Source organism: Lissotriton helveticus, chromosome 6 (assembly GCF_964261635.1).
Source record: "Lissotriton helveticus chromosome 6, aLisHel1.1, whole genome shotgun sequence".
In the NCBI taxonomy this organism is placed as follows: domain Eukaryota; kingdom Metazoa; phylum Chordata; class Amphibia; order Caudata; family Salamandridae; genus Lissotriton; species Lissotriton helveticus.
This window is the reverse complement of record NC_136067.1, coordinates 255,761,697-255,787,335: the sequence shown is the minus strand read 5'-3', so window position 1 is coordinate 255,787,335 and position 25,639 is coordinate 255,761,697. Positions and strand designations below refer to the sequence as shown.

At 44.0% G+C, this 25,639-nt stretch overlaps 1 protein-coding gene across 2 annotated transcripts in view; it reads right to left on the bottom strand.

Annotated features, from left to right (window-relative positions):
* Nucleotides 1-25,639, bottom strand: part of PFN4 (profilin family member 4) — a 108,876-nt gene that overhangs the window by 75,924 nt on the left and 7,313 nt on the right. For both annotated transcript variants that reach the window (XM_078646762.1, XM_078646763.1), the window contains exon 2: nucleotides 24,788-24,935. In XM_078646762.1, the coding sequence (XP_078502888.1) occupies nucleotides 24,788-24,904 (117 nt within the window). In that variant the 5' untranslated portion in view covers nucleotides 24,905-24,935. The remainder of the gene's footprint in view (nucleotides 1-24,787; nucleotides 24,936-25,639) is intronic.

The following is a 25,639-nucleotide window of genomic DNA, read 5'->3' as shown; positions in this document are numbered from 1 at the left end:
ACTTGTATCTAAGAGTGGTGATAAATACCACCAGTAAAGTTCCGTTTGTTTGTTATGTTTGTTTTCCAGCCCTGAAGATTTGGAGTGCATTCCACTCCAATGAAACACGTGTCGGCTGGCGCAATAAATATTATTGCTGCACTTACCAACTGTCCCTCGTTGATGTTATATAATCAGGATCAAAGACGTTTGATTGTAAATTGTACCAAGTTTGTGTGTGCTCAGGTTTTTCTTCTCACAAATTTATATGTATGTGCTTGACGCATTACATTGTTAAGGGGTTGTACAGGTCACCCCTTTGCCTAGAAGCACCACCTCAACATAACCACTGCAGAATACACTCCAAATACATGTTGGTGCGCAGAGCCCCCTTCATCTAAGTACCTGGTCCATTGTGTGAAATAAGGGTGGTCAAGAAGGGTTGCAGCCCACTTTGGTTTACCAATACACTCATTCGATAAGGGAAGTTGTTTTGATAATCAGTAAATTAATTTGAACAGTAACTTTAGCTTCTCTTTAAATAATGGATAGAGATAGAGAAGCAGTTGAACTTTTTGGCAACCTAACCAATGGTGCCTCTAGTGGTAACCTCGCATCTGGGGGAGCCAGTGGACGTAAAGAAGGCTTAAGAAACAAATTTCTCAACCTAGAGCGGCTGAGAAAAACAGAAAATGCACGATGGTGGGATGGCACTCCCATCAAACAATATCTCCGGCTAAAAAGAATACCAAGAGGGTTGAGAGCCGATATTTTACCCACTTATGATGAATTAGACGAGGACCTCCTGACCAAATGGGAGGACTCGTTGAATACTAATTCCTTTACATTGATGGACATCCTTATAGAAAGCTCTGATAGAAAGGTTTCCAAACTACAAACGGAGATCAGTATTCTGGAGGGTGAGATTAAGGTTTCTAACCTTCCAGAAGCTACTGAAAAAAACGATGTCATACTTAAGGATATGCTGGCTATACACCAAAAAGAAATTAAAGAACGTAAGTTACGCCAGCTTAAACGTGACGAGATGGATTATAGAAATGGGAGGGTTTTTACCTATGCGAGGAAATACGATGCAGTGGTATCAACTAACCCCAAACCGAAAGGGCCATCAGGAGTTGAGACTGCTTCTGTCTCCTCTACCAGCTCTACCTCTCTTAATCTACCAGCAACCAGTGATAGTGACACCGAGAATAGCACAGGGAGTAAAAGCAATCAAACAAGTTTTTTTCAGGAGGTAAGAACAGCACGGAAAGGGAACCGGCGAAGAGGTCCACACGTAACAGAACAGTCAAAACCAGACGGGGCCAAAGGGGCGGAGGCAAGCACATACAAAGAGAAACTAAGGTCAGGCAAGGGATCAGGGAACTAACTGAACAAAGTGATGATTTACAGGTCATTAATTTATCATCTAAAATATTGACTACTGATATGACTAGTCTCCTTAGTAAGGGGATGAGTTTCAATCCGTCTGAAATGGGGATCTGTGTAAGTTGAAAATTGACCTATTCAAATTCATTCGTGCTTTGAAACTAAAGAAACATTTTCTGTGCAACCCTTCCACTAATGACAATAAAAGAATACGCAACAATACTCTGGCTAATGTGTCTAATGTGCCATCTATCCAAGATATACAAGCCACCACCTTGCTGTTGTCCATTAATGAAAGGGAAGATTCTCCCCACACCATGTCTCAACTATTGGTAGATCTTGACATTGACATAGACTATTCACTGACGAGTGGTCTCAGAAATAAACCAAAATGGACGCCAACCTTGCCAGGGGGAAATGCTATTGATAATTTTCATAAAATAATCTTAAAAGATCTAGAAACTTTTAAATATAGCAAAACAAGAGGAAAATGCAACTCCAAGTACAACCTAACAGCAGGAGAAAAACGTGCCTTTGACTAACCTGTGCAACGATAACACCATCAAAATCCGAGAGGCAGACAAAGGGGGCAATGTGGTTATAATGGACCTTTTGGACTACAACAATGAAATCCAGTCACAACTTGACGATCTGACATGCTATGAAGAGGTAGGATTCAATCCCATGGGTCCGCTGACTATCAGTATTAACAAACAATTACTAGTCTGGTACAGTATGGGGATGTTAGATGACGACGAACTGGCATATCTTAAAGTAAGTCGCCCTACATATCCTATCCTGTACACATTACCGAAAATTCATAAACATTTGCCCTTTCCACCAGGCAGACCAATCGTGTCAGGCATCGGAGGTCCCACTGAAAGGTTGTCCGAATATGTGGATATCTTTATAGGTCCCCTGGTATCAACTATGGCTAGTTTCATCCAAGACTCGAAACACATCATGAGTATACTTTCGGACCTTGAATGGCAACGGGATCTTACATTAGTGACCATGGATGTGGTATCCCTGTACACGAGCATTGAGCCAGAACTAGGCCTTAGATCACTGACACGTTTGCTAAACAACAGGCCTGCCTCTCAGTTGATTCACAATGACATGCTAATCTGGATGATGAGAACTATTTTGGAGAACAATTTTTTCATGTTTAACCAGAAATGGTACAGACAAAAGAAGGGCGTAGCAATGGGCTCCAAGTTTTCGCCTTCTTTCGCTAATCTATTCATGGGATGTCTGGAAATGGACTACATCTGGGGTGAAAAAGGGTCTCCTTGGATAAATTAGATTTTATACTGGGGTCGCTATATAGACGACTGTCTTTTAATATGGTCAGGCAAAACTGATGAACTAGAGAGTTTTAAGAACTACATGAACAACAATGAGTATGGCATGTCCTTCACGATGGAATACAGCAAAGAAAAAATCAGCTTTTTGGATATCGAATTGTATGTGGAAGATCACAAACTTCAAAGCCGTTTGTTCAGGAAAGACACTTCCTGCAATTCGATTTTGCACGCCAAGAGCAGTCACCCACCGTTCCAAATAAAAGAGATTCCCTTTGGAGAATATTTGAGAGCGAGACGCAATTGCAGCAAAGACGATGAATTCGAAAGATGCAGAAGTAATATGGAACAGCGATTCATCAATAGAGGTTATGACAAGAACACTTTGAAACAAGCAGCAAAGAAGATCTACAAAACCAAAAGAGAAGACACATTGAAAACAAATCCACGGTCCTCTAAAGAAGATGGTATATTGCGGATGGCAGTGGATTACAATGGGCTCAACACTACTCTGAGGAGAAGCATGAACAAGCATTGGCAAATACTCAAGACGGACAACATTCTGGCAGCAAACAATCCAAAACGACCAATGATTACTTTCAGGAGAGGGAGGACTCTACGATCCAGACTGAGCCCCTCTCTACCAAGAGAGCCCAAAGTCAACATATGGCTCAATGAACGATCATTGGGTTTTCATAAGTGTGGATTCTGCAGCATGTGCCAGTGGGCTCAACATAAAACCAAAGAATTCACTGGTCCTGATAATGTGACACATACCATCAAAGCACACATCAACTGCACTTGTAAATTCATTGTCTATATAATCACCTGCAAATGTCAGAAACAATATGTGGGAAGCACAATAAGGCCTCTAAAGGACAGAATCATGGAACACGTCAGAGCTGTAAAACAAGGAGATCCTAAATATCCAGTGGCCATCCATGCAACTATGTGCCCAGCCCAAGGGGCACACAAACAAATCTCATTTTTCGGAATTGATCATGTAGAGCTACACCCGAGAGGAGGCAATAGAGAACTTCAACTTCGAAGAACAGAGGACCTATGGATAATGCGTCTAGACTCGGTGAAATACGGGTTGAACTGTGACTCAGAGATGCAATTTTTCTTAGGATAATCGTGTTCATGTAAATGGATATTGACAGACAGCACCCTGGCCATACACACACAAAAATAGGGGGTTGAAAACATAGTCTGGTTGTGTAGGGTTTTACGATTTTCCAACTATAAATTAACATGACAATTTCTAGGCCTTCATTGTATATGAATAATTGGGTTATACTGATAAAAAGTTGATTTGAGAAAATGACCTCAGCATCAGTAAAATTAATTGTTGATTTATATCGGGGACTGTCACTTTTGTATCCCACACGATCTCTGTTTTCACAACTGTTTTCTTCCAGGTGCTCGGTACGCTCCTAATGACATTTATCATTTCTATCAGCAACTTTGTTGGACTTCAATTTAGATATTATAATGATGCGCCGTCTCTAGGTGCTTTTTTGAAAAGCTTTGCGATGGCTATCTTGTAAGAAAAAAATTATTTCTCTTCAATTTGTCTCTTTTGGGACAATCAGATTTTAATCCCTTACGTGGTGATAATTTATCTATTTAGATACTATAATGATGTGTCGTCTCTGTGGGCTATTTGGACATCCTTGCGATGGTTATCTCGTAAAGAAAGACATTTTTTCTCTTCAATTTGTCTCTTTTGGGACAATTAGATTTCAATCCCTTACGTGGTAATAATCTTTCATGCTGCTTTCCATCGATACCATTTAGCTGCTCATTATGGGCTCACCGCTAATACTGTTTATTTTCTGTGGATATCTTTAACTTACTTCCGGATAGGACTAATTTTCCACACCGGAAACGAGCGCAACAGTCTAGCTCTCTGTGCGCCGTTCCGTGCACTTTCTGACTACTTAGGTGCCACTGTTTTACTTCTGGGTGTTTTCCAGACCCGGAACAGCGACAAACACTTGTGCGAGCAGGAGAGTACTACAGCAGAGGTACGATTGGACTTACTGGTGTAGCGAATTCCCGCATGACCATTAACATCTGTTTATTGGTTTGATAATTCTTCAAATGTGCTATCTTCGATTTATTTCTTAAATACGGTGTCTTTAATTTTATTAGGGCAGTGCCGGCTACTTTCGCCCATTGTGGCTTTATCGTGGAATACTCGGAAATGGCTATGTAAGTGCTTCTCTTCGTTTTTTCCTTCGTGGTTATGTAATGTCGAATGGTTCGGATAATTATGGTCTTTGGCCAATAGGTCGTTTTCTTAATCTCGTACTATCTCTTTGCAGTACCTTTTAATTCACGACGGATTCAATCACAGCTAGAAACATTACCTATTATTACCGGTATGTTATTTCTCTTTTTTCCAGATATATGCCTCGAAGTCTTAGAATCACTGTTGTAATGTAGCAAATGACCAACCTCGAGTCAATTGTAAAACGTAATATGACTCTCTCACTCACCGTTCTCTTACAGTTTGTACTGCCCTTGCTGTTCCTGGCGCTTAGAATTCATTGCGATTCTCTTTACTATTGACTACGTAAGTGTGAGTGTTCGTATTATTTACTTCGGGTGTCTCAACCAGGATTTGATACACCATGGTTATATTGATCTGTGTCAATTGTAACAGTTCAATATCCATATATGACCAATTCGACTTTTTATGCAATTTCAAAAAATTTGCAGGTTGGATTCAACCACCCGTCCATGACACTCCCTTTAATTTCACGGATGGCTTAAATGTCTTTATTTCTACATAGGCCGCAGAGATTTTTTTCTTAAACCAATCTGTGAGAAAGAATTCGGCACATTGGTTTTGCCCTATGATTTTCAGCGCCGTGAAATAATGTAAGGTCTAATGAACGAGGGCTTATTAACTTTTCTTGTATTTTCCCTGGACAGTGATCAATATCTGATCGGCGCGCCTCACTAGAAGACACATTTACCCGGACTGGGTTGGAAATATCACCAGTCGTGGGGTAAGTTCCTCGTCTGCCGAGAACCAGTAGTCTAAATCAGTTTGGCAGATAGGAATCCACGGGTCATTAATCTTACCAGTGCTTCTTTATTTTCCATTACCCACAGGGACGACACATTCTTTCCATTTGGAGACAGGTATGTCACATTGTGGCCTTTTCTCCAATGGTATATTGTTTTACTGATTTGTGTATTGATATTAATTTTCATTTTTATCATTACGATAACACTTCCCTACTCCATCACATTGGTCTTGAACTTGGAAATGTCACTGGTATTATGATAGCGCTGTTTAGGATTCCTTCACAATTTTAATGATTAATAGGTGCACACACGGTCTCCACCATTCCCTTTTGGTTCTTTTGTGCTCTCTTTTCACCTATTTCCCCGTTTTTCATCTGTGCACCACATTTAGTACCGCCATGGATGCAGTGTAACTATTTACTAAATGAGCATGGAGTTTGACAATTATGTTTTGAGGTGCGTTTGTGTTCATTTATTCTTTAACATGTTTATTTTGTACAAATAAATTGATTTTCATACTCGTTTTTCTAATAAAACTAAATTTTCAATTAATTAACCAAGATGAACAAAGGGCAAACCAGATCAGATTTGTAATAACTTTTTGACCTATAGCCTTTTGGTATCGATACTACCACAATATGTGCGCCAACTGTATTATCAGTCACAAGGAATTCTGTTCCCTTTCAACACATTTTTTCCTTTCCTCACTTCACTTAGAGTCGCTCTTCTTCGCTTTGTCTTTCTCGTTGGTGCTGAATTGTAAAATTTGAGCCTTCTAATGTGATTACTGTTGTGCATGTTTTAAGATAACTTGTATCTAAGAGTGTTGATAAATACCACCAGTAAAGTTCCGTTTGTTTGTTATGTTTGTTTTCCAGCCCTTAAGATTTGGAGTGCATTCCACTCCAATGAAACACGTGTCGGCTGGCGCAATAAATATTATTGCTGCACTTACCAACTGTCCCTCGTTGATGTTATATAATCAGGATCAAAGACTTTTGATTGTAAATTGTACCAAGTTTGTGTGTGCTCAGGTTTTTCTTCTCACAAATTTATATGTATGTGCTTGACGCATTACATTGTTAAGGGGTTGTACAGGTCACCCCTTTGCCTAGAAGCACCACCTCAACATAACCACTGCAGAATACACTCCAAATACACGTTGGTGCGCAGAGCCCCCTTCATCTAAGTACCTGGTCCATTGTGTGAAATAAGGGCAGTCATGGCTATTGGCTTTAACTTTTAAAATAAATGAGTAACAACAATGGTTTTGTTGTAAATAATTAATATTGTAAAGGTTTCAATTCCGAAATTGTGAGACTATACTTAACCATAATGCTCCTTAAGTTCTGCCAGTGAGAAACAAACATCTAGGCTCATGCTCACTCCTTGGCCTGCACACAACAACTGTACGCTCTCAGACAAACAAGCTTTGGCCCCACTTGGTTATTTTTAACGATCAGGTTCAGATGGTGTGTGCTAACGTTGAAGAAAAAAAGTGGAACAAATGGACTGGAGAAAGCAGAATGCTCCCAAAAACGTATATATCTAAGGAAGAGGGACAACTGAAGAGGGACTAACGCGTTGAAGATAAAACCATATATTGTGTTTTATGCATATAGTTCTACACTGTATAACTAACATGCCTTCGACACCTTCTCCAGACATCGATGCTTTAAACATTACTGAGGCCCATTAGAAGCATCCGGAGGCAACTCTGTTGATAGTATGCACTATACATAAGAAATATGCTACACACAAAAAATACAAAAATGCAACCTCCTGGAAATAGCTAACACTCTTAGGGAATGCAAGATTAAATAAAACGTGAATTATAAACTGGAGCTAAACCGCTGACAGATTCCCTTTTAGTTTTTAGCATTCATTTTTCAGAAATCAATATTATTTTTACCAGTAAAGTTAAAGACATCAATATAGGGACCTACAGAGTACGGACCCGTTTCAATGTCTGTTCTTAAGCGCTACAAGGTCCGCGACTTGTAGGGGCAGGCCCACATAAAAAAGCCCTGATGTTATGTTATAGACACTTTCATAGCAGTATTTTGAGATTAGTGTGGCCTTGCAGCACTGTCAGATTTTGGGTACTGAGGATTTAATCACAGACTGGCATCTGCCGTCTGAACGAGTGATGCAAGTGTCGTTAAAATGCTGCTTTTGTGCATTTGTTTTGTTGTATGGGTGCTTCAATGATTAGTGTGTGTAACCTGAGGTTTTTTCCGTGAACAAAACATGGCAGGCTACCATTGGTTGAGGGGCACAGGCCTTTTCTATCTTTAGCCCCGGGAAATTCTGTTCAGTCACCCATAACCCTGGTCCCTTCTCCTCCACTTTACTGTGTGTATACTAGGCATGCTATGTGGCCGAGACCACAATGCATAAAATAATTGTTATCAGTCTCTCAGGTTGTGTTGGTCCGGGTGGAGGTGCAGTTTACAAATCTGATTTTTTTCTTTGTTGCAAGATTATATTTACTACCCTCCTGTAGGCAAGGGTCTTTTCTTCGAGTCTTCTCACATTCAGTGAGTGCTGAAGCAGTACAAGCCGTTTTCCAAGAATCCCATTTTCGAGTGCTCATTACTGAAATGAAGAGTTTTACGATATTTATTAGTGTGTATTTACACCCAAAAAGGAAATATTGATACAAACGCATCATGCAAGGATCCAGGTAACAGCAATGATGCAAGGGGATTCATTCAGAAGATAAGTTTAAGTATCACAAGGAATATCCTTTTATTTCTTCTCAAAACTAGGCAACACCAGAGTTTTAGTAATAAACACTGGCAATGTATTCAAATGGTGGAAGTAGTGGAGTACATAAGCGAAAGCAGGAAGCCGTGCAAGGTGAAAGGGTAGAAGACATAGCAGTAGATTGGGGAGACAGGGCATGAGAGAAACCCGATATCTGGAGCACACAACAGAGGGGACTAAAAAGTGGATACATACACACAAAAAAATTAAAGCAAAGAAGATCAGCTCGCCAACAAAGCAGTAATAAATGCAGACATAACAAGGGAGTATGGGCGAGAAAGTAACATCCAAACAAATTCTAAATGGCCTGAAAGAGGGCAGACAGTAATACGCTTTATAGTAAACACAATCTCGGAATACTGTAAAGATGAAGACTCAGATTTATTGAATGAGTTTAAAAGAATGGTTGATTAGAATCCAAGCAGAACGTGATAATTAAGATGGATGAAATAAAATGGTCCGAGGTAAAACGTGTCCTTTAATAGCCAATAAAGTGCGGTGAGCTATAAGACAATGTCACCAAGTCAGTAAGCCCATGTCGTGGCTCTCTACAGCAATACTTTTCACTCGTGTGAAGAGAGAACATGGCCTTGGCACAGTAAAGCAAGACTCCAACAGCAGCGTCAGTCAGGTAGGACCCCGTTATTTACGCGTGTTTCCAAGGCCTACCGGAACTGACAGGCAGTGACGATGCAAAAAGAAAATTAGAGGAAACAACCAGTGGACCAACTTCTGTCCTTCAGTTCAACTTATACTCGCAGCACCTAAACCATAGGTAAACCCACTCCCTTCATGTCAGCACGACATACGATAACTGGAGTATATCTCTTTAACATTTTTTCAAGCACTGGAGATTGATTTTCTGAGCACACTAGGTGATTCGCCTTTATGGGAAATAACTTGCTCGGTATAATACCACTCTCACTGGTTTTCTTCCCTCTTTTCTCCTCTCTTTCTCGACCAGAGCCCTATGACCTTTCTTGATTAAAACTGGCATAGGGTACCACGTATAGCTATGAGCACTAATACAATGTAGATTAATGGAACCTTGCACATAGCCGATGCCACTGAGCTACAAATGTCAAAATGAAAAAGTAATAATGATATTTATAAATGTTTTTCTTTGTCTATTTTTACAGAAAATTGTATTATGCCCTCCAACTCTCTTTTTTAATATCATAAATATTCATGTCATTTGCACACGTTGTCCCTGGCCCTGAGGAAGGTGACATTCACCGAAACGTACGTCGGCCTAACATCTACCTGTTGTGGATATAAACTGGTTAACTCCACCTACACCAGCAGAACTTTATCATCTAGGTTCTCTGAGTTTCCCACTAAGTACACCTTAGAGCTGTCACTTATGTTTGTTTTATGTTGTGTTTAAATTAGTCCTTGTGCTTTTGTTGATAGGTTGCTCTTTCTTACAAATAGGAATGGTATGACTGACATATAAGTATGCATGTATGAGTGGTAAGAATAGCTGTCATTAGAGGGCACACTTTCAGCTTTAAAATCTCATAGATTTTTGTGAAAAAATATGTATGTAAAAGTGATGTATTTCTTACTGACGATAAAATGATGATTTGTACAGATGCATAAAAGTTTTTTTTAAAGAAATAATTTTCAAAAAAATCAATAAATATATATGTTTTCATAACACTGTGAAGTTTCTCTCTTTGGCATCCGCTTCTAAACACTTTAGAGATTTATTCAATGTTAAAAGGAATATAGGTCCATATTTGAGGTTGTGTACTTTTTTGCTTGGTTTGTTTCTCCCCCCTCTGGACCTCAAATTAACTGGGAGTACTCTTTCTTACTACACGAAACAACCAGTGGAAGACGATGCCTGGCAGGTGCGCTCACACACAGCCGCCAGGACTGATGCCACGCCAATGTTTTCCACAATGCTCCATTTCCTTGCAAAACATTAACATCTTCCATAGAGTTTATGCAAATGATAGGGGCAGTGGAAGCAAAGAATGGAGAGGGTAGGCAGAATAAACCGATGAAATGTGCTTGCTTTAATGAGTACAGTGGATTGCTATCAGATCACTATTAAGGTCACAAATAAATCGACTGGAAGCGCTTCTGTGGTGTAACTCTTACAGTGAACAGAAAGACAGAATGCAGTGTTTCCAAGCCGTAAATGTCTTCTAGATCTGGCTCACGTTACACGTTAAAACTGAAGAGGGGTGAACTATGTGTAAAATGTGAGCGATAAGTTTTCAGAAACGATCAGAAGTGTCCGAATCTGTTTGCAAAACTGTCTGTAACCGCTGAAGCAACATCAAAAGGAATGAAGTGAATGCGGGTTTTATTTTTCAATACATGCTTTTAGCCACAAGATGCCTCTCCCATACAAGACAAGGCATGGTTTGTAGTTCCCCAGTTGTCTTCCTGAATGAAATGGAAACAAGGGCAGGCCGCCAGTCTAGGAAGATGCACTGAAACCCGACCTGCTCAGGCCAGCGCCGTCACAAGGTCAGGACAAATGATGTGTGTAAATAAGCGCGCCCCCGCTGATGAAAAACATATGGGCCCGCGCATCGCTGCTGCCTCCCGAGAGCAAAACGCTCTGGGAGTAAACCTTTCAAAAGAAGCTGGGACATCCACACGTCTTTACCCAATTGCGTGCTAAAGCCAGACGCAAAAGCCAATCGCGTGTGAGCACCACAGGCACGAGCTTCTTATAAACCTGGAGAAAGCTGAAGTGATTCCAAAAGGTCGATTTCCTAGTGCAGCGCATGCGCTGCTCTAGGCTCGACCTAAAAAGGGTAATGTGTTGCTTGGATTCCAGTTCATGGAGGACCTCGCCTGGCAATTTGTGCTATATTGTTCCTATTGGAGTAGTATCAAGACTAATTTCAATTTCAATTTCAATAAGCTTTATTCGATTTTCACAGTATTAAAAATCATAAAAGCAAGTACATACAAAAATACATCCATTCAATCTAACATCAATAAATAACATCTGACTTAAAAAAGTATTAAATCCTTAGAGTGAATCTATCGAATATTTAGCAGTTCATAATAAATTCCGTAATCTTAAAACATTTTTTAAAAACATTGTCATAAACATTATACATGCAGGGTTCCCTAATTGCTGCAAGTTCAGATACGCTGGCCTACATTGCCGTCATGCACCATCTCTCAAATATTGCTTAATCCATCTACAACGTTCTTTTTTATATAGTTTACAGAACATGACCAGATGGAAAGTGGATTGGGATGACATGTTATCGCATGGGCATACGGCCAGAGTTCTATGCCAATCATTTTTAGCTGGGAACGTCACTAGGCGATGGAATAGATTAAATCTGAATCTGGTTAAAATTAAACGTTCAAACCCCAGAGTCACAAGGTTTAGATAAGGTTGTATTCTGTTAGTGATCAGCAGGAGTTGATGTGCGGGCACAGTTTTCTTCATAACTTCCCCTCCAAACCTTTTTGTGTTAAAATGCTCCATGCATAGGTGTTTCAATACTTTCTTTGGGATTTCCCCTATTAATTTGGGGTTACTGTACCATTCTGGCCTTTGAATATCGTTTAGCACCCTCCTGACATACTCAAGCCATTTAATGCGCTTAACGTTATCAAGGGCCATGACATCTCTAATTATTCCCTGGTTTAGGCCAAGTTCTTGTGTCGCCCAGACTCTGCGCCACAGCAAAATTGGTTGGATTCTAATCAGGTCAGTTAGATAATCCCTACCTAATTCTGCGTGGCAACTGATGTGCCCTTTGGAAGGGCCAGCAGATATCTAAAAAAATTGTTTTCAGCAATTTGAAGTGATGTTACGTCCTGGTATCCCCAAATCCCTGCACCATAGAGAGCAATGCTTCTGCATTTTGCCACATAAATACTGATCATAATTCCAGGCTGTTTTTTACCCAGTTTATTTGCGAAGTTTATGACAGCCACGATCGATCGCTTAAAAGCTAGAGTCCTATTTTTCACTTCCGGGCCCCAGGCGCCCAAACTTTCAATAACAACCCCCAAGTATGGGAATGTTTTTGTATGTTCTACTTGGAGGTCTGCCGCTTTAAGTTGTTTGCACCTGCCACAGCCTTTACCACAGCACATCACAAAAGACTTCTTGGCATTAATTCTAAGGCCTCTATCCTCCATACATTCTACATACTTAGTTAGGGCCTTTTGTGCGCCCACCTTAGTCCTGGCCATCAGCACTGCGTCGTCCGCATACAGGAGGGAAACTATCTGCTTATTGCCATACCTTGGTGAGTCGATGTTACTGGCCACCAATTCCTTTTCTAGACTGTTCGTGTATAATGAGAAAAGTAGTGGGGCCAGCACGCAGCCTTGTCTCACCCCCTTCTGTATGCGGAAGGACCCCGTGCATTCCCCCCCAATCCGTATCTTACTTTAGCCGATGCACTTGAGTATAATTGTCTCAAAAAAAGGACAATAGCTGGGTCCACATCCATCTCCTCTAATATTTCCCAAAGTTTTGTGTGCACTACGCAATCAAAGGCAGAGGAAAGGTCGACAAATATTGCATACAAGCAACCATCTTTGGCCCTGGTATACTTCCCTTGTAGCAATACAAAATTTAAGACTTGCTCTACCGTGCCCATCCCTGGACGAAACCCATATTGTACAGGGGTTAAAATATCGTGTTCCTCGGCCCACGTCTGTATTTTAGCCAGGACCGCTCTCCCTGCAATTTTCAATAATGAGTCCAGGAGAGATATGGGTCTGTAGTTTGATGGGCTTTCCCTATTGCCCTTTTTATAGATGGGAATTATCACTGATTCTGCCCATGTTTTAATGAAGCCTTTGGCACAACATGCACCCAGGACCCGCGAACAAAGTGGGGCCCATAGATCAATATTCATCTTATAAAGATCACTGGGTATCCCGTCTGGTCCCGGGGCTTTATTATTGTGAGTTGAGCTTATGGCTGTTTGTATCTCCTCAAGGGTAAACTCAAGTGGAATCGGGAGAAAATTACTCGGTGTTTGCGATTCCCCCTGGCAGCTACTATAGACTTGGAAAAAAATTCTATCCAGGATTTTTCGTCAATGGCTATTTCCATCCTAGCCATCTCTTTGTTGTTGAAAAAAAGGTGTGTTGACTACCTGCCAAAATAATGTTGCCTCTTTACTCTCAGCAGCCCTCAATAAATCCTGCCATGCTTCATCTTTAATTGTCTTCTTTCATTGGCGCCTAGCTAGATTATATGCCTTCCTATGTGCCATTATTTCCTCATGATCCCTCGGTTTTTTACTTAATACTAACTTAAGGGCCGTGTGCGCCTTTGTACATTGAGAATCGGACCAGCCCTTAGTTTTATTACTTTTTTTGGTACAGGACCTAGTTAGAACACTCTGAATAGTAGTAGTGATGTTACTAAATGCTTCCAGAATTTCCTCATTTGATGACTTCTCCTCTAAACATACCAATATGGGAACCAAGGCATTTTCCACTATTTTATTAAAAGATTTTTTTTTTATTAAATCAAACAGACATACAAAAGAAAAAAACCAAAACTCTCAAGGCAAAAGTACAGTGTTACATGATCATGAGTCCATGCGGGCAGAGCTCCAGAGTTAGATACAGGTATTGCAATCAATTAGCGTGGGGTAAAAGGCGCGGACAAGGAAACAAGCAAAAATATTGACGATAAAGGGAAGCTGGATGCCAACTAGGGGGACGTAGAAACATCAAGGTTCACATCCTGTGGGGGAGTACATATATTTCCACGATAAGCGTTCCATTGGGACCAGATCCTACTCCATTTCCTAGGCCGGCCCCGGGAAAGGTACACAGTCTTCTCCCGGAACATGCACCAATCCATGTTCTCCTTCCACTTGGAAATGGTGGGCGGTCTGGGAGAACCCCAAAGCTGAGCCATGTCTCTTTTTGCGACCATATTTCCAAGGGTCACCCATGCGACCTGTGCGGTGCTGTAGTCATTGGGCTCCCAAACATTCAACAGACAACGCCTGGCCTCAGGCAGCAGCGACACACCCGTGACATTCTCCATCACAACATGTAATCGGGACCAAAACTCAACCACCTCCGGGCATTCCCACAATATGTGTAGGAAGGTGCCAGACATTCCACAGCCACGCTTACACAACCCATCCAAAGAATAGCCCATTCGAACAAGACATGGCCCGGTAACATACACTCGATGGAGTATCTTAAGCTGGACGAACCTCAGGCGAGCAGGAATAGCGACTTCCTTGGGCGAGGACTAAGCAGATTGCCAGTCCTCGTCATCCAGTTCTAGTCCATCAGCGCTCCACGAGACCCTGAGGCGCACCAGCAAGTCAGCTCTATTATTGATCAATTTCTTATAGATCAATGAAATCGTGCTGTCGGGCACATGGCCATCCAGAATACGGTCCTCCAGAGGGGAGGATTCAGGAATATCATCACCCGCAGCAAACACACATAATAGAGCGTGATGGACCTGGGCGTACCTGAAGAATTCCGTGTCACCAAGCTCGTACACCACTTTCAACGCGTCAAAGGACTTGACGGTACCTTTCGACCACAGATCACCCACCTTGCTTATACCAATCATATCCCATTTATCAAAGCCTTTCGTTCTCCAAAGATGTCCCAAACATTCAGAATCATACAAAGGGGTAGCCCGAGTAAATCTGCCACACCAACCCAATGCCGCATTCGCGTCCCGCCACACCCTCACAGCAATTTTGGTGGGATCAGTCAGTGTTCCAGGGAGTCCCCCGGAGTACAACGCTCTGTTAAAGGTCCCCCCTGGCAAAAGACATGTATCCATGGAGAAAGCCGGGGCAGGGCCCAGTGCGTAGGTCGCATGGTTAATAGCACTCAAATGAGATGCCCAATAATAACGCCTGATGTCGGGGAGGGCAATACCGCCATCATACCACGGAAGCGTGAGTTTGGAAAGAGCGATACGGGCACGCCCATCCAGACCAATTGTCTCTGCAGGCTCTCCACTTCACGAAAATAGCCTGAGGCGATCGGGTCAAAGGAGTTCTGAAGTGCGTATAAAAAACGAGGCAGTGACATCATTTTAAAAAGCGCCGCTCTACCGAGGGGCGATAAAGGCAACCTACGCCAGCGAGCAACATCCAATTTGAGCCGCTGAAGGGGGGTAGCAAATTACGCTCATATCGCCTAGAAGGGTCCAGGGAAACGTAGATCCCCAGGTACTTAAAGCCGGTCTCAGTTACTTGAATCGGAAATCTACGAGGCAGTGGAGGGAGATCTCCCGCCAAAACATAGACACAGGATTTAGCCCAATTAATAATGAGACCCGAGTTCTTTCCGAAGGAGGTCAGAACATCAAAGAGTACATTCAGGGACTTCCGAGGGGAGGTGAGATAGAGAAGGATGTCATCCGCATATAGCGAGACCCGATCCTCAAAGTCGGGAGTCCATCGGATACCCCGCATAGAAGGCTCCCAACGGAGCCACTCTGCCAGAGGTTCCAGAGCGAGAGCAAAAAGCAATGGAGACAGCGGACAGCCCTGCCGGGTACCACGCCCAAGCGTAAAAACGCAAGAAACTTTCCCATTAACTACCACCTGACCCAGGGGCGTCTCGTAAAGAAGTTTCACCCAGGCAATGAATCCCGGCCCAAACCCAAACTTCGAGAGGGCCGCCCAAAGATAAGGCCACTCGATGGTGTCGAAGGCCCTGGTAGCATCAGGGTAAGCCAAAATGGCCGGTTCAGTGAGCGTCCTGGCTCTCTCGAGAACTCCATGGAGTCTGCGAAGATTCAGAGCAGTATTGCGGTGCGGGATAAAACCGGATTGATCTGGATGGATCAAGTCCCCGATCACAGTAATCAAGCGATTAGCCAATAATTTAGCCAAATTTTTAGGTTCGGCATTGAGCAAAGAAATGGGTCTGTACGAAGTACAACAGTCCCGCGGCTTACCCTCCTTATGGATAACTACGATGGTAGCAAGTCGTTGGTCCGAGGGGAGGGAACCAGACTCCAAAGCCTCAAGGAACATGTCCCTTAAGTAGGGCACCATTTTGTCGGGTCGCAGCTTGTACAATTCAATAGGCAAGCCATTGGGGCCCATCGCCTTACCAGAATGGAGGGAACGAATAGCCACAGCGACTTCGTCCACTGTGAGCGGAGCATCCATGAGGTCCCTGCTAGCGTCAGAAAGGCAAGGCAAAGCGATATCCCGCAGCAGCAGACGAGAGTCCTCCTCATCCCTACCACAAACCAAGGTGTACACAGTTCTAAAGTGGTCCGCGAAACACTGAACGATCCCAACTGGGTCAGTAACACACTCTCCATCAGGCCGTTCAATCACGGGAACAACACGATTCACTCTCTCTTTCTTGTCCAACCACGGAAGCAATTTACCCGCCTTGTCTCCCACATCATACAGCCTGCCCTGCTGCTCCCTATACATCATTCTCGCCGCGTCAGTCACAAGAGCCCTGTAATCAGCTTGTTTCAAGGCAAGGAAATGCAGCTTTACATTGGAGACGTCTGTCTGAAGATCGTCCTCAAGTGCGGTTATCTCAGATTCCAATCGCACCACCTCCACATTTGCAGCCTTCTTAGCAGCGGCAATCAAGGACAGGGACTGCCCACGTACAACCGTCTTGAAAGCCTCCCACAATGAAACAGCAGAAGAAACAGACCCCACATTTTGGTCAAAATAATGTTCAATAGCTTTAACGAGTTCAGAGCGGGTTTTAGGATTGCGGAAGTACCAGGGGTTGATAGGGGCGACCCTACCCTCACCGCCCACCCCAAACTCATAACAAAGCCACAAGGGGGAGTGATCGGAAATACCCCTAGGGAGCTGACAAATCTCTCTAATGGAGGAGGATTGGACCGATGGCATTAAGAAGTAATCCAATCGTGAAAGACTACCAAGTGCCCCAGAGTGGAAGGTGTACTGTAGTTGTGTGGGGTGCAGCAATCTCCAGCCATCTACCAGCCCGAAGGTTTCAAGAAAATCACTCAGCCACATTTGAGCCCTGGGTAAATCCCTAGGAGGATGACGATCAGAGGTGCCGGAGACAACCGAATTAAAATCCCCACACATGATCAGAAGGCCCTCAGGAAGTTCCAAAAGGACCCTGCAGAGATCAGCGTAGGTCAAGGTCTGTAGGCCCGGGGGGACATACACTGAGAGGAGTATGGACAATGTCTTCCCCTCCCATCTACCAGTGAGCGCCGCATAGCGCCCCCTGTCATCAAGCCTTACTTCATCAACCTCGAAAGGGAGAGAGGACCGGATAAGAATACCGGCCCCCCTGGAACCAGAAGTAAACCCAGTGTGGGCCACCAGACGATATCCGCGCCTGTTCATAGCCTGACATGCATTACCTATTAGATGCGTCTCCTGCAGGAGAACAATGTCGGGAGAATGGCGCCTAAGGAACCGCAACACAATCCCACACTTAATTCTGTCACCCAATCCATTGACATTCCAGGATAGCAGTCTCAACTCGCCACCCCCCATCCCCAAGAAGTAGGCAGAGCAGCACCCACACAGGGCCCAATGATCAGAGCAAAGGAAGAAAACAATGCGATGCCTCGTGAATAAAAGGAAACACATACACACCCCCCCACCACCCCACAACTTGAACATGTTACAACATCCCCCACCCTGCACCCCTGCGTACGACTCATAAGCCACCCCAACTTGCAGTGTGCCTGTCGCCCCATTATTAAACTAAGCTACGCAAAGGACCCAGGAGGAGGAAGAGTCCCCATTCAACCCCCGCAACCCCCAGGCCAATCTAGGCTTATAAAGGAAGACCAAAGTCCAGACTCAGCTGAAAAAGTAGAAAAGTTCAGACGCCAGGATCCACGGGGCAACCCTCACTCCAGCGCGCCCCCGTCGGCGCCTCCGGGGTACCCAGTACTTTCGTTTCTCCTGGGCAGGGAGTCAAGCCAGTCACGAACATTTTCCGGGCGATCAAAGAAAAATGTACGTTCTCCATATTCAATCCGAAGCCTGGTCGGGAACAACATGGCGTACTTTAGGCCCAAGTCCCGCAATCGTCTCTTCACACCCTGAAATCCAAGTCTTTGTCTCTGAACAAGCTGTGAAAAGTCAGGATAAAAAGAAACAGAGGCATTTTTGAATTTTACGGGGCCCTTATCCCGAGAGGCCTGAAGAATAGCATCCCGATCTCTAAAGTGGAATAGTCTGGCAATAATGGGCCTCGGGGGAGCACCCGACTTCGCCTTCCCGCCAGGGACTCGATGAGCGCGTTCAACAGCAAAGAATTTGCTAAGTCCGGCGGGAGCAAGATAATTCGTAACCAGATCCTCCACCAAAAGGTCAACCGCCAGCATCTCAGGATTCTCCGGGACACCAATAAGACGTACGTTATTGCGACGGGATCTGTTTTCGTAATCCTCGAGACGACGAGCCATCAGGTCGTGTGAGGAACGCAGATTACCAAGCTCAGTCTGGGCCTCCGTGACATCCGTAGTGAGACTAGAAGTCTTCAAGTCCAAGGACTTGACCCTCTCGTTGGTCTTCGCCAAATCCGCTCTAATCCGCGTGATGTCGACGGCCACCGTGTCGATCTTAGAGGCAAGGGCCTCGTACTGCTGTCCCATAGAGGCCTGCATGTTGGTAATGGCGCCCATGACGTCCTGCAAGGATATTTCCGAAGGCGCTGAAGAGACAGTTTTAGGATCTTCAGAAGTGCGACCAGAACCGCCAGGGGACCCCTTTATCTGCGAATAGTGATCCATAATGTTCGTCTGGGTTTGGCCCCCACGGAGAGGTGTTTTGATCTTGCACCACTCGGGAGCAGGTCCGGTGGCCATATTGGAGAAGGGACCCCGAAGGGGTCCTCGCGACCTGGTAAAAATGGCCGGTCGTCGAGTGGCCAGACAGACAACAAGACGGGATCAGATGTGCATAGGCACCAAGAAGTCGGAGTTTGGGCACTCAGTAAGGCCAGCACTAAACAGCAGAGAGACACCAGGCCAGCCGAAGGTGGATCAGGGCTGCGCTTCCGTCAATCCGAGCCGGGAGTAGAAAACGAAACCGAATGTCAAGAGGGGGTCGACCAAAGGGAGACCCCCACAGCCGTTGTTGTGCAACTACTCCCCGGCCTGCAAAGCAACTGAGCCCCCGGCCTGCCTCGGGGAGGGCCGCAAATAGGAAAAGCGATGTAAAAGTGGACCCCAGCGTCCGAATTCGATTTTTCAAAGGATAGGAAGATCAGCGAGGATGTGCGAACAAAAGCCCGTCCTTAAAATCAGGATGTAGTCTTTATATCCGTGGAGGGTGGTGCGGGTCCGGGGAGCTCTGTGCTCACGCGACCTCATGGATGCCCGCGAAGCTCCTCCTATTAAAAGTTTTTATTTGGTCTACCGAGCTCCATTTCAGAGCGAGACCATTTTGTCGTGAAACTACTAGGTCTTGCGACCATACAAGTGTCTCAATAGTGGAGGTACTTTTATTTCCTGGGACACTAACATGCATTTTCAAAGGCAAATGGTCGCTCAGTCCGATGGTAGGAATCTCGTACTTGACCACCCGACCGGCAAACCTGTTTGACATGATAATATAGTCAATGACTGAGTGAAACCCCCTTGCTAAAAAGGTAGAGGCGAACTCCATTTTAGGGGAGCACAACCTATTTGCAAAGCCAAGGTCGAAGTTGGCCATGATGTTATTTAATATTTCCCCTTTCTCATTATGCTGAAAGTGACTCCTACCCGCAGTCTCACCCACCCCATATTCCTGAAACCCACATGTTTCACTGTCACATAGGTTTAAGTTAAAATCACCTACCCAAGCCCATATTAAATCTTTCCCTTTTACACTTTTTATGCCCCTTAATTCACGTGTCAAATTTGTTAATACTTCCGTAAAGTCGGAGTTCTTAATATTGTTATAAAAATTAACCACGACCAGTACATCAGAAGAATTTAGTGAGATAGTGACCAATTGAAAATAATGTGAGCTTGTTCTTCCCAGGGTAATGCTAGCGTTCAAAAGGTTGGAAACATATACCCATAATCCCCCCTTATGCCTACCATGGGTAGAACGTACCGCTGGGACATGGAAGGTTCTAAATCCGTCTAGATGTATTTCAGTTAAAACCCAGGTCTCCTGAACACAAAAAATATCAATGTTATTAACAAATTCTCCCCACGCTGTTTCTTGAACTTTGTTCACTAGCCCACACACGTTCCAGGACACTAAACTAACTTGACTACCTGTTGTTCTGGTGTATTTTGGTTTTGGTAAATTTTTGTCTATTTCAAAATCAGACATACAATACGTCGTGTCTTGTAATATCGTGGAATTCAAGGGCTCGATACCAATCTTTGGTCTCACATTCAGGTCTAATTTAGATGCACTGTGATCCCCCCATATCTAATAAAGGCTCAGACACTTTGCTCATAGGAATAGGAAAAGGGAGAAATAATTCCTCTCTTGTTTTACAGTTTTTCGAGCACTCACATGTGCTTCCTATTGGAAGAGCAGATGGATTGAGTCATTTGTTTATATCTAAGCCTGAGAGGGGTTCAAATAAGTTGTGTAAAGGAATGTTCAAGTACTCATTTGGATTTGTAGGGCGATGATCATTACCAAAAGGAAGAAAAAACCTATTTGGGCGTTGAAGTGAAGGAAAATGCGGGTGATTGTTTATATACTGTCTTCGGGTAGCGAGATGCTGTTTACGGTAGGGAAGTTGGAGGGAATCAGAGCGGCCCAGTGTTGATGGATAGTTCGGGGGCATCATCAGGGTTTCAGGATAAAAATAACTCAAGTTACGAGTTGATACACTACCCTCGTTTCTTCCTGGAAACCAATTACTGATGTGCGTGACTACTCTGTGGTCCCTGAAATTTACTATCACCACATCCCCCTCAATGTCTTTAGGTCGCACACCCACCCAACTGCACCGTCTTACAGATATTATGTCTCCGTTTAGATATGATGAAAGGGGTCTATTATTCCCCAACCAGTGAATAACTTTATTTTTAAGGCTGTTGTTGGATTCTATACCTCCTACTGGCACAACGGGAACTCCAGTCAGGATAATAACGTAGTTCGATGATTCTGGTGGTAAATCAACGTTATTTCTGTAAATTGATTTTACTTGGTTCATTTTTGGTGCCTTCATTAGGGGAGGATTTCTGGTGACTGAAGTTTTCAGGAGACCTGATTTAACCTTCTCTTTATATGAGGCTTGCATAGCCACTGGTCTAGGGGGGTTAACCACTTGTGGCAAGGATATTTTCTGTGTTGGATTTTTAGTTGCTATGTGGGTTTCCCCTGGGTTGATTTCTTTTGGGGTTTCATATAGACTTAAAGCTGCTACGATACGATCCATGTTTTCCCCTAACCTTTTGACTCTCTCTAAGAGTGGCAAGTAGAAGGATTTTAGGAGGCGTTCAATGTCCTCCATCATCCCTTTTGCCAGCAGAGCTTCTGGCACCAAAGTTGTTTTTGTTTTGAGCCCACTTTGTGCGTCCTTCTCTACTTCCTTAGATATCATAGTTGTTGGGATCGCGGGTGATAAAGATGTATTCGAGGATTTGGCCCCTTTTCTAACCCCTCCCTTTCTCCTTCTTTTTCTAGGTGGAGAACAGTGTGCTCCCTTATGTCTCTTTATTTGTATATTTTCCTTAGGAACGTTTTCTGCTGTCAACAAATGCGTTTCCATAGGTGTCGCCACCTCCACAAGTAAATTAAATATGGGAGATGTAGCATTTAAGTTAGACTGAGAGACTATATCTAACACTGTTGGTGAATTTAAATCGATAAGAGAGTTCGATATAGAGGGGGGACCATTGAAAATAATATCCTCATTTATTTCAATGATATGTGGAGGGGATGATCTATCTTGAAAGATTAGAGGGATGTTTTCAGTATTAAATAGCTCTGGATCTGTATACGTTGGTAAAAAGGGGTTATTTTGTGAGGTGTTATTTTGTGAATCTAGATTTGGTACCTCTTTCTGGGGCAAGATTTGAGGCTTATTTTTAAGGAGTTCAATAGAGAAGCGGCGCTCGGCACGTTTCTCGGCCAGCGCAATTTCCCTATCTATTTCCTTGTTTGCCCTGAGAAAGTACTTATCTAGAGGTCCAAGTATGGAAACCCCTACAGTAGGGGGTAAAGAATTCTCCACACGTATAGACATCCTAATAAGGAAAAATCAGAAAAAACCCAAATAGTAAAATATATCCAGATAGCAGTAGATAATTAAAGTCAGTCACCAAAACAGGTTACTTGGTGCAGAGTCGTAAGGACAAGGTAAAGTCATGGACAAAATGTTAGGGGGCGGGCCCAGCCCAGCCTCCTGCAGCCCCTGACGGCCACAGACGGCCCGCCCTTTGCCCGGGCTTCGCCTGGCGCCCCCGCGCGCTCCCGCGCAGCGTGGAAGTATTCCTGTTAAATATGTGTAAATGGCGTCCAGGGGGCGGGGCAACCAGGGGGCGCAGACCAGGTGACAGAGGTCAAGCAGGGACTCCTGGGAATGCGAGTCCCTGCAGCGCTCCACCCCTGATGCATTCCGACCTCTCTCCCCAGGCAGGCACAGGTCCTGGGCGGTAGTTCTCCGACACACGCAGCAGCACCCGCGAAGCGGGTGCGGCAAGTCGTGAGTTCGTGAAGGCAAAATCCTGGTCAGAAGCACAATGTCCCAGGTACAGGCTCTAACTCGTTTCAAATGTTCCCGCCAAGGCCAGGGATTATGATGTTACTTAATGGGTTTGGCGTCCAGGGGGCGGGGCAACCAGGGGGCGCAGACCAGGTGACAGAGGTCAAGCAGGGACTCCTGGGAATGCGAGTCCCTGCAGCGCTCGACCCCATATGCACTCCGACCTCTCTCCCCAGGCAGGCAACGATGGTCTTGAGCGGTAGTTCTCCGACCGCGCAACGGCACCCGCGAAGCGGGTGCGGCAAGTCGTGAGTTTGTGAAGGCAAATTCCTGGTCAGAAGCACAATGTCCCAGGTACAGGCTCTAACTCGTTTCAAATGTTCCCGCCAAGGCCAGGGATTACGATGTTACTTAATGGGTTTGGCGTCCAGGGGGCGGGGCAACCAGGGGGCGCAGACCAGGTGACAGAGGTCAAGCAGGGACTCCTGGGAATGCGAGTCCCTGCAGCGCTCGACCCCTGATGCACTCCGACCTCTCTCCCCAGGCAGGCAACGATGGTCCTGGGCGGTAGTTCTCCGACCCGCGCAGCGGCACCCGCAAAGCGGGTGCGGCAAGTCGTGAGTTCGTGAAGGCAAATTCCTGGTCAGAAGCACAATGTCCCAGGTACAGGCTCTAACTCGTTTCAAATGTTCCCTGACTGATTTGCAAATGGCTGGGTCGAAACTATTGTTGGGATGCGGACCAAGTAATTTCCAATGCCTGAGATTGATTCAAGCATTCCATTGATCACTTTTTTGTATACTTCAGTGTGATGTCATAAGTGGCACAGCTATGCCTAGAAATTAGTCCCATGCACACTGGGCCACTGGAAATAAGCTCATCCTGGCTGACGAGCCCCAATGAGGGTGAAAACCAGCCTGGGTTGCTTGTGTTCCAGTTCAGTCGAGGACCTGGCCTGGCAGTTTGGGTTGGACTGTTCCTACTGGAGCAGGGTCAAGACTGATTTGCATATGGCTGGGTCCAAACTGAGGTGGCATGGTGGGCAAAATAACGATGGGATGCAGCCCCAGAGTAATTACAAGTGGCTGAGATTCATTCAAGCATTTGAATCATCACTTTTTCTATATTTCAGATGTTAGAGAGGGACACCCTGCTGGGTTATGAAACATTGTGAAACATCAAATATAAAGGTAAGTGGCTTTAAAGTGCCATTGCCTCTATGTGTAAGCTTGGGATTCGATACTGCTAGCGGTCCATACCTTGTAGGCATTCTTTGAAATGCACTGTTCTGTTTTCAGACACAATCAAAATGTTCTACAAAAAAACTACTGATTCAAGAGGATAAGGTAATGCGACTGGAGCAACACCCGTCCCCTTTTCCTGTAGGTGGAAGGTTAGTGCTAACAATGAACATAGGACCCATCTTTAACGGTACATAGTGGCCAACTGCACATATGCAGATGATTTCTCTTCAATATCGTACTTTATCTATACTAAAAAAAAATGCTGCTCACCCAATCCTTAAAAAATGCTCTACCTCACACAGCACCTGAGGTGTGATAATTACAATCACAACTTCTGTACGTGTGCCAGACATTGGCTGAAATGGCACAAAAATGGTCACACATCAATGCACAATTTACGTCTTAATGAGGATGCATAGGTGCAGAAGTACATGTTTGTTTTATCAATGTTTCTGAATAATGTATGAGTTTCCTTACATTAAATCCTGCAGTAGATGCAGCAACTTTTGCGTCTTTTATATTAAGGATAGCTGCATTTTCCACATGCTTGGTTTGAATGAGGGTCTCGTTCAGCAGAGTTTGTAACTGGGTCATTTTATTCACAATGGGTGTTTTCACCCTGCACCTGAAAGAAATAACAGCACAAAAGACATAAGACAAGATATAAAACATGCTGCTGACACTATATGAGAGATCATAACATCATCAGCCATTATTAGATGGCTCCATACTGGAAGTACACACAAACAGAGGAAGAACTGTGTACTAAAATGTACTTGTGAATCGACCTTATCTGCAGTATGCGTGTGAAAATACTCTATATATATTGAAGCATGAAGAATCTAGATGTTAAATAGGCAATCTTAAATAATGCACATTCTGTGCTCCATACATACAGAACAATACATGGTCCCCTTCAAACTTGCTCACAAAAACAGACGTCTTTTCCATCACACAGAAGGGCATTAGTTCCTCTGGCTCAGGAAGTATTTGGACCAAGTGCAAACACAATCTGGTTATGTGTGAGGCAACAGTGCACTCCTAACATAATTATGTATATAGTACATGTGCTCAGAAGGTCAAACACTGGCCTGAGTGTTCCTTAATGCCTGCTATGCATTCAGAGCAATGCTTCACATCAGTACAAATTAGAATTTATGTAAAATAACCACTGCCTTAGCCTGAGGTTGGAGATCAGATGATTCATATCAGTGAGTTGGGGGCAGATTTGTGAATCTATGTGGTAAATGGTGTGAAAGAAAAAACAATATGCCAAACGAGGGACACCCGCATCAGCCATAATAGTGTTTCCATTATTTTTATTGCTGG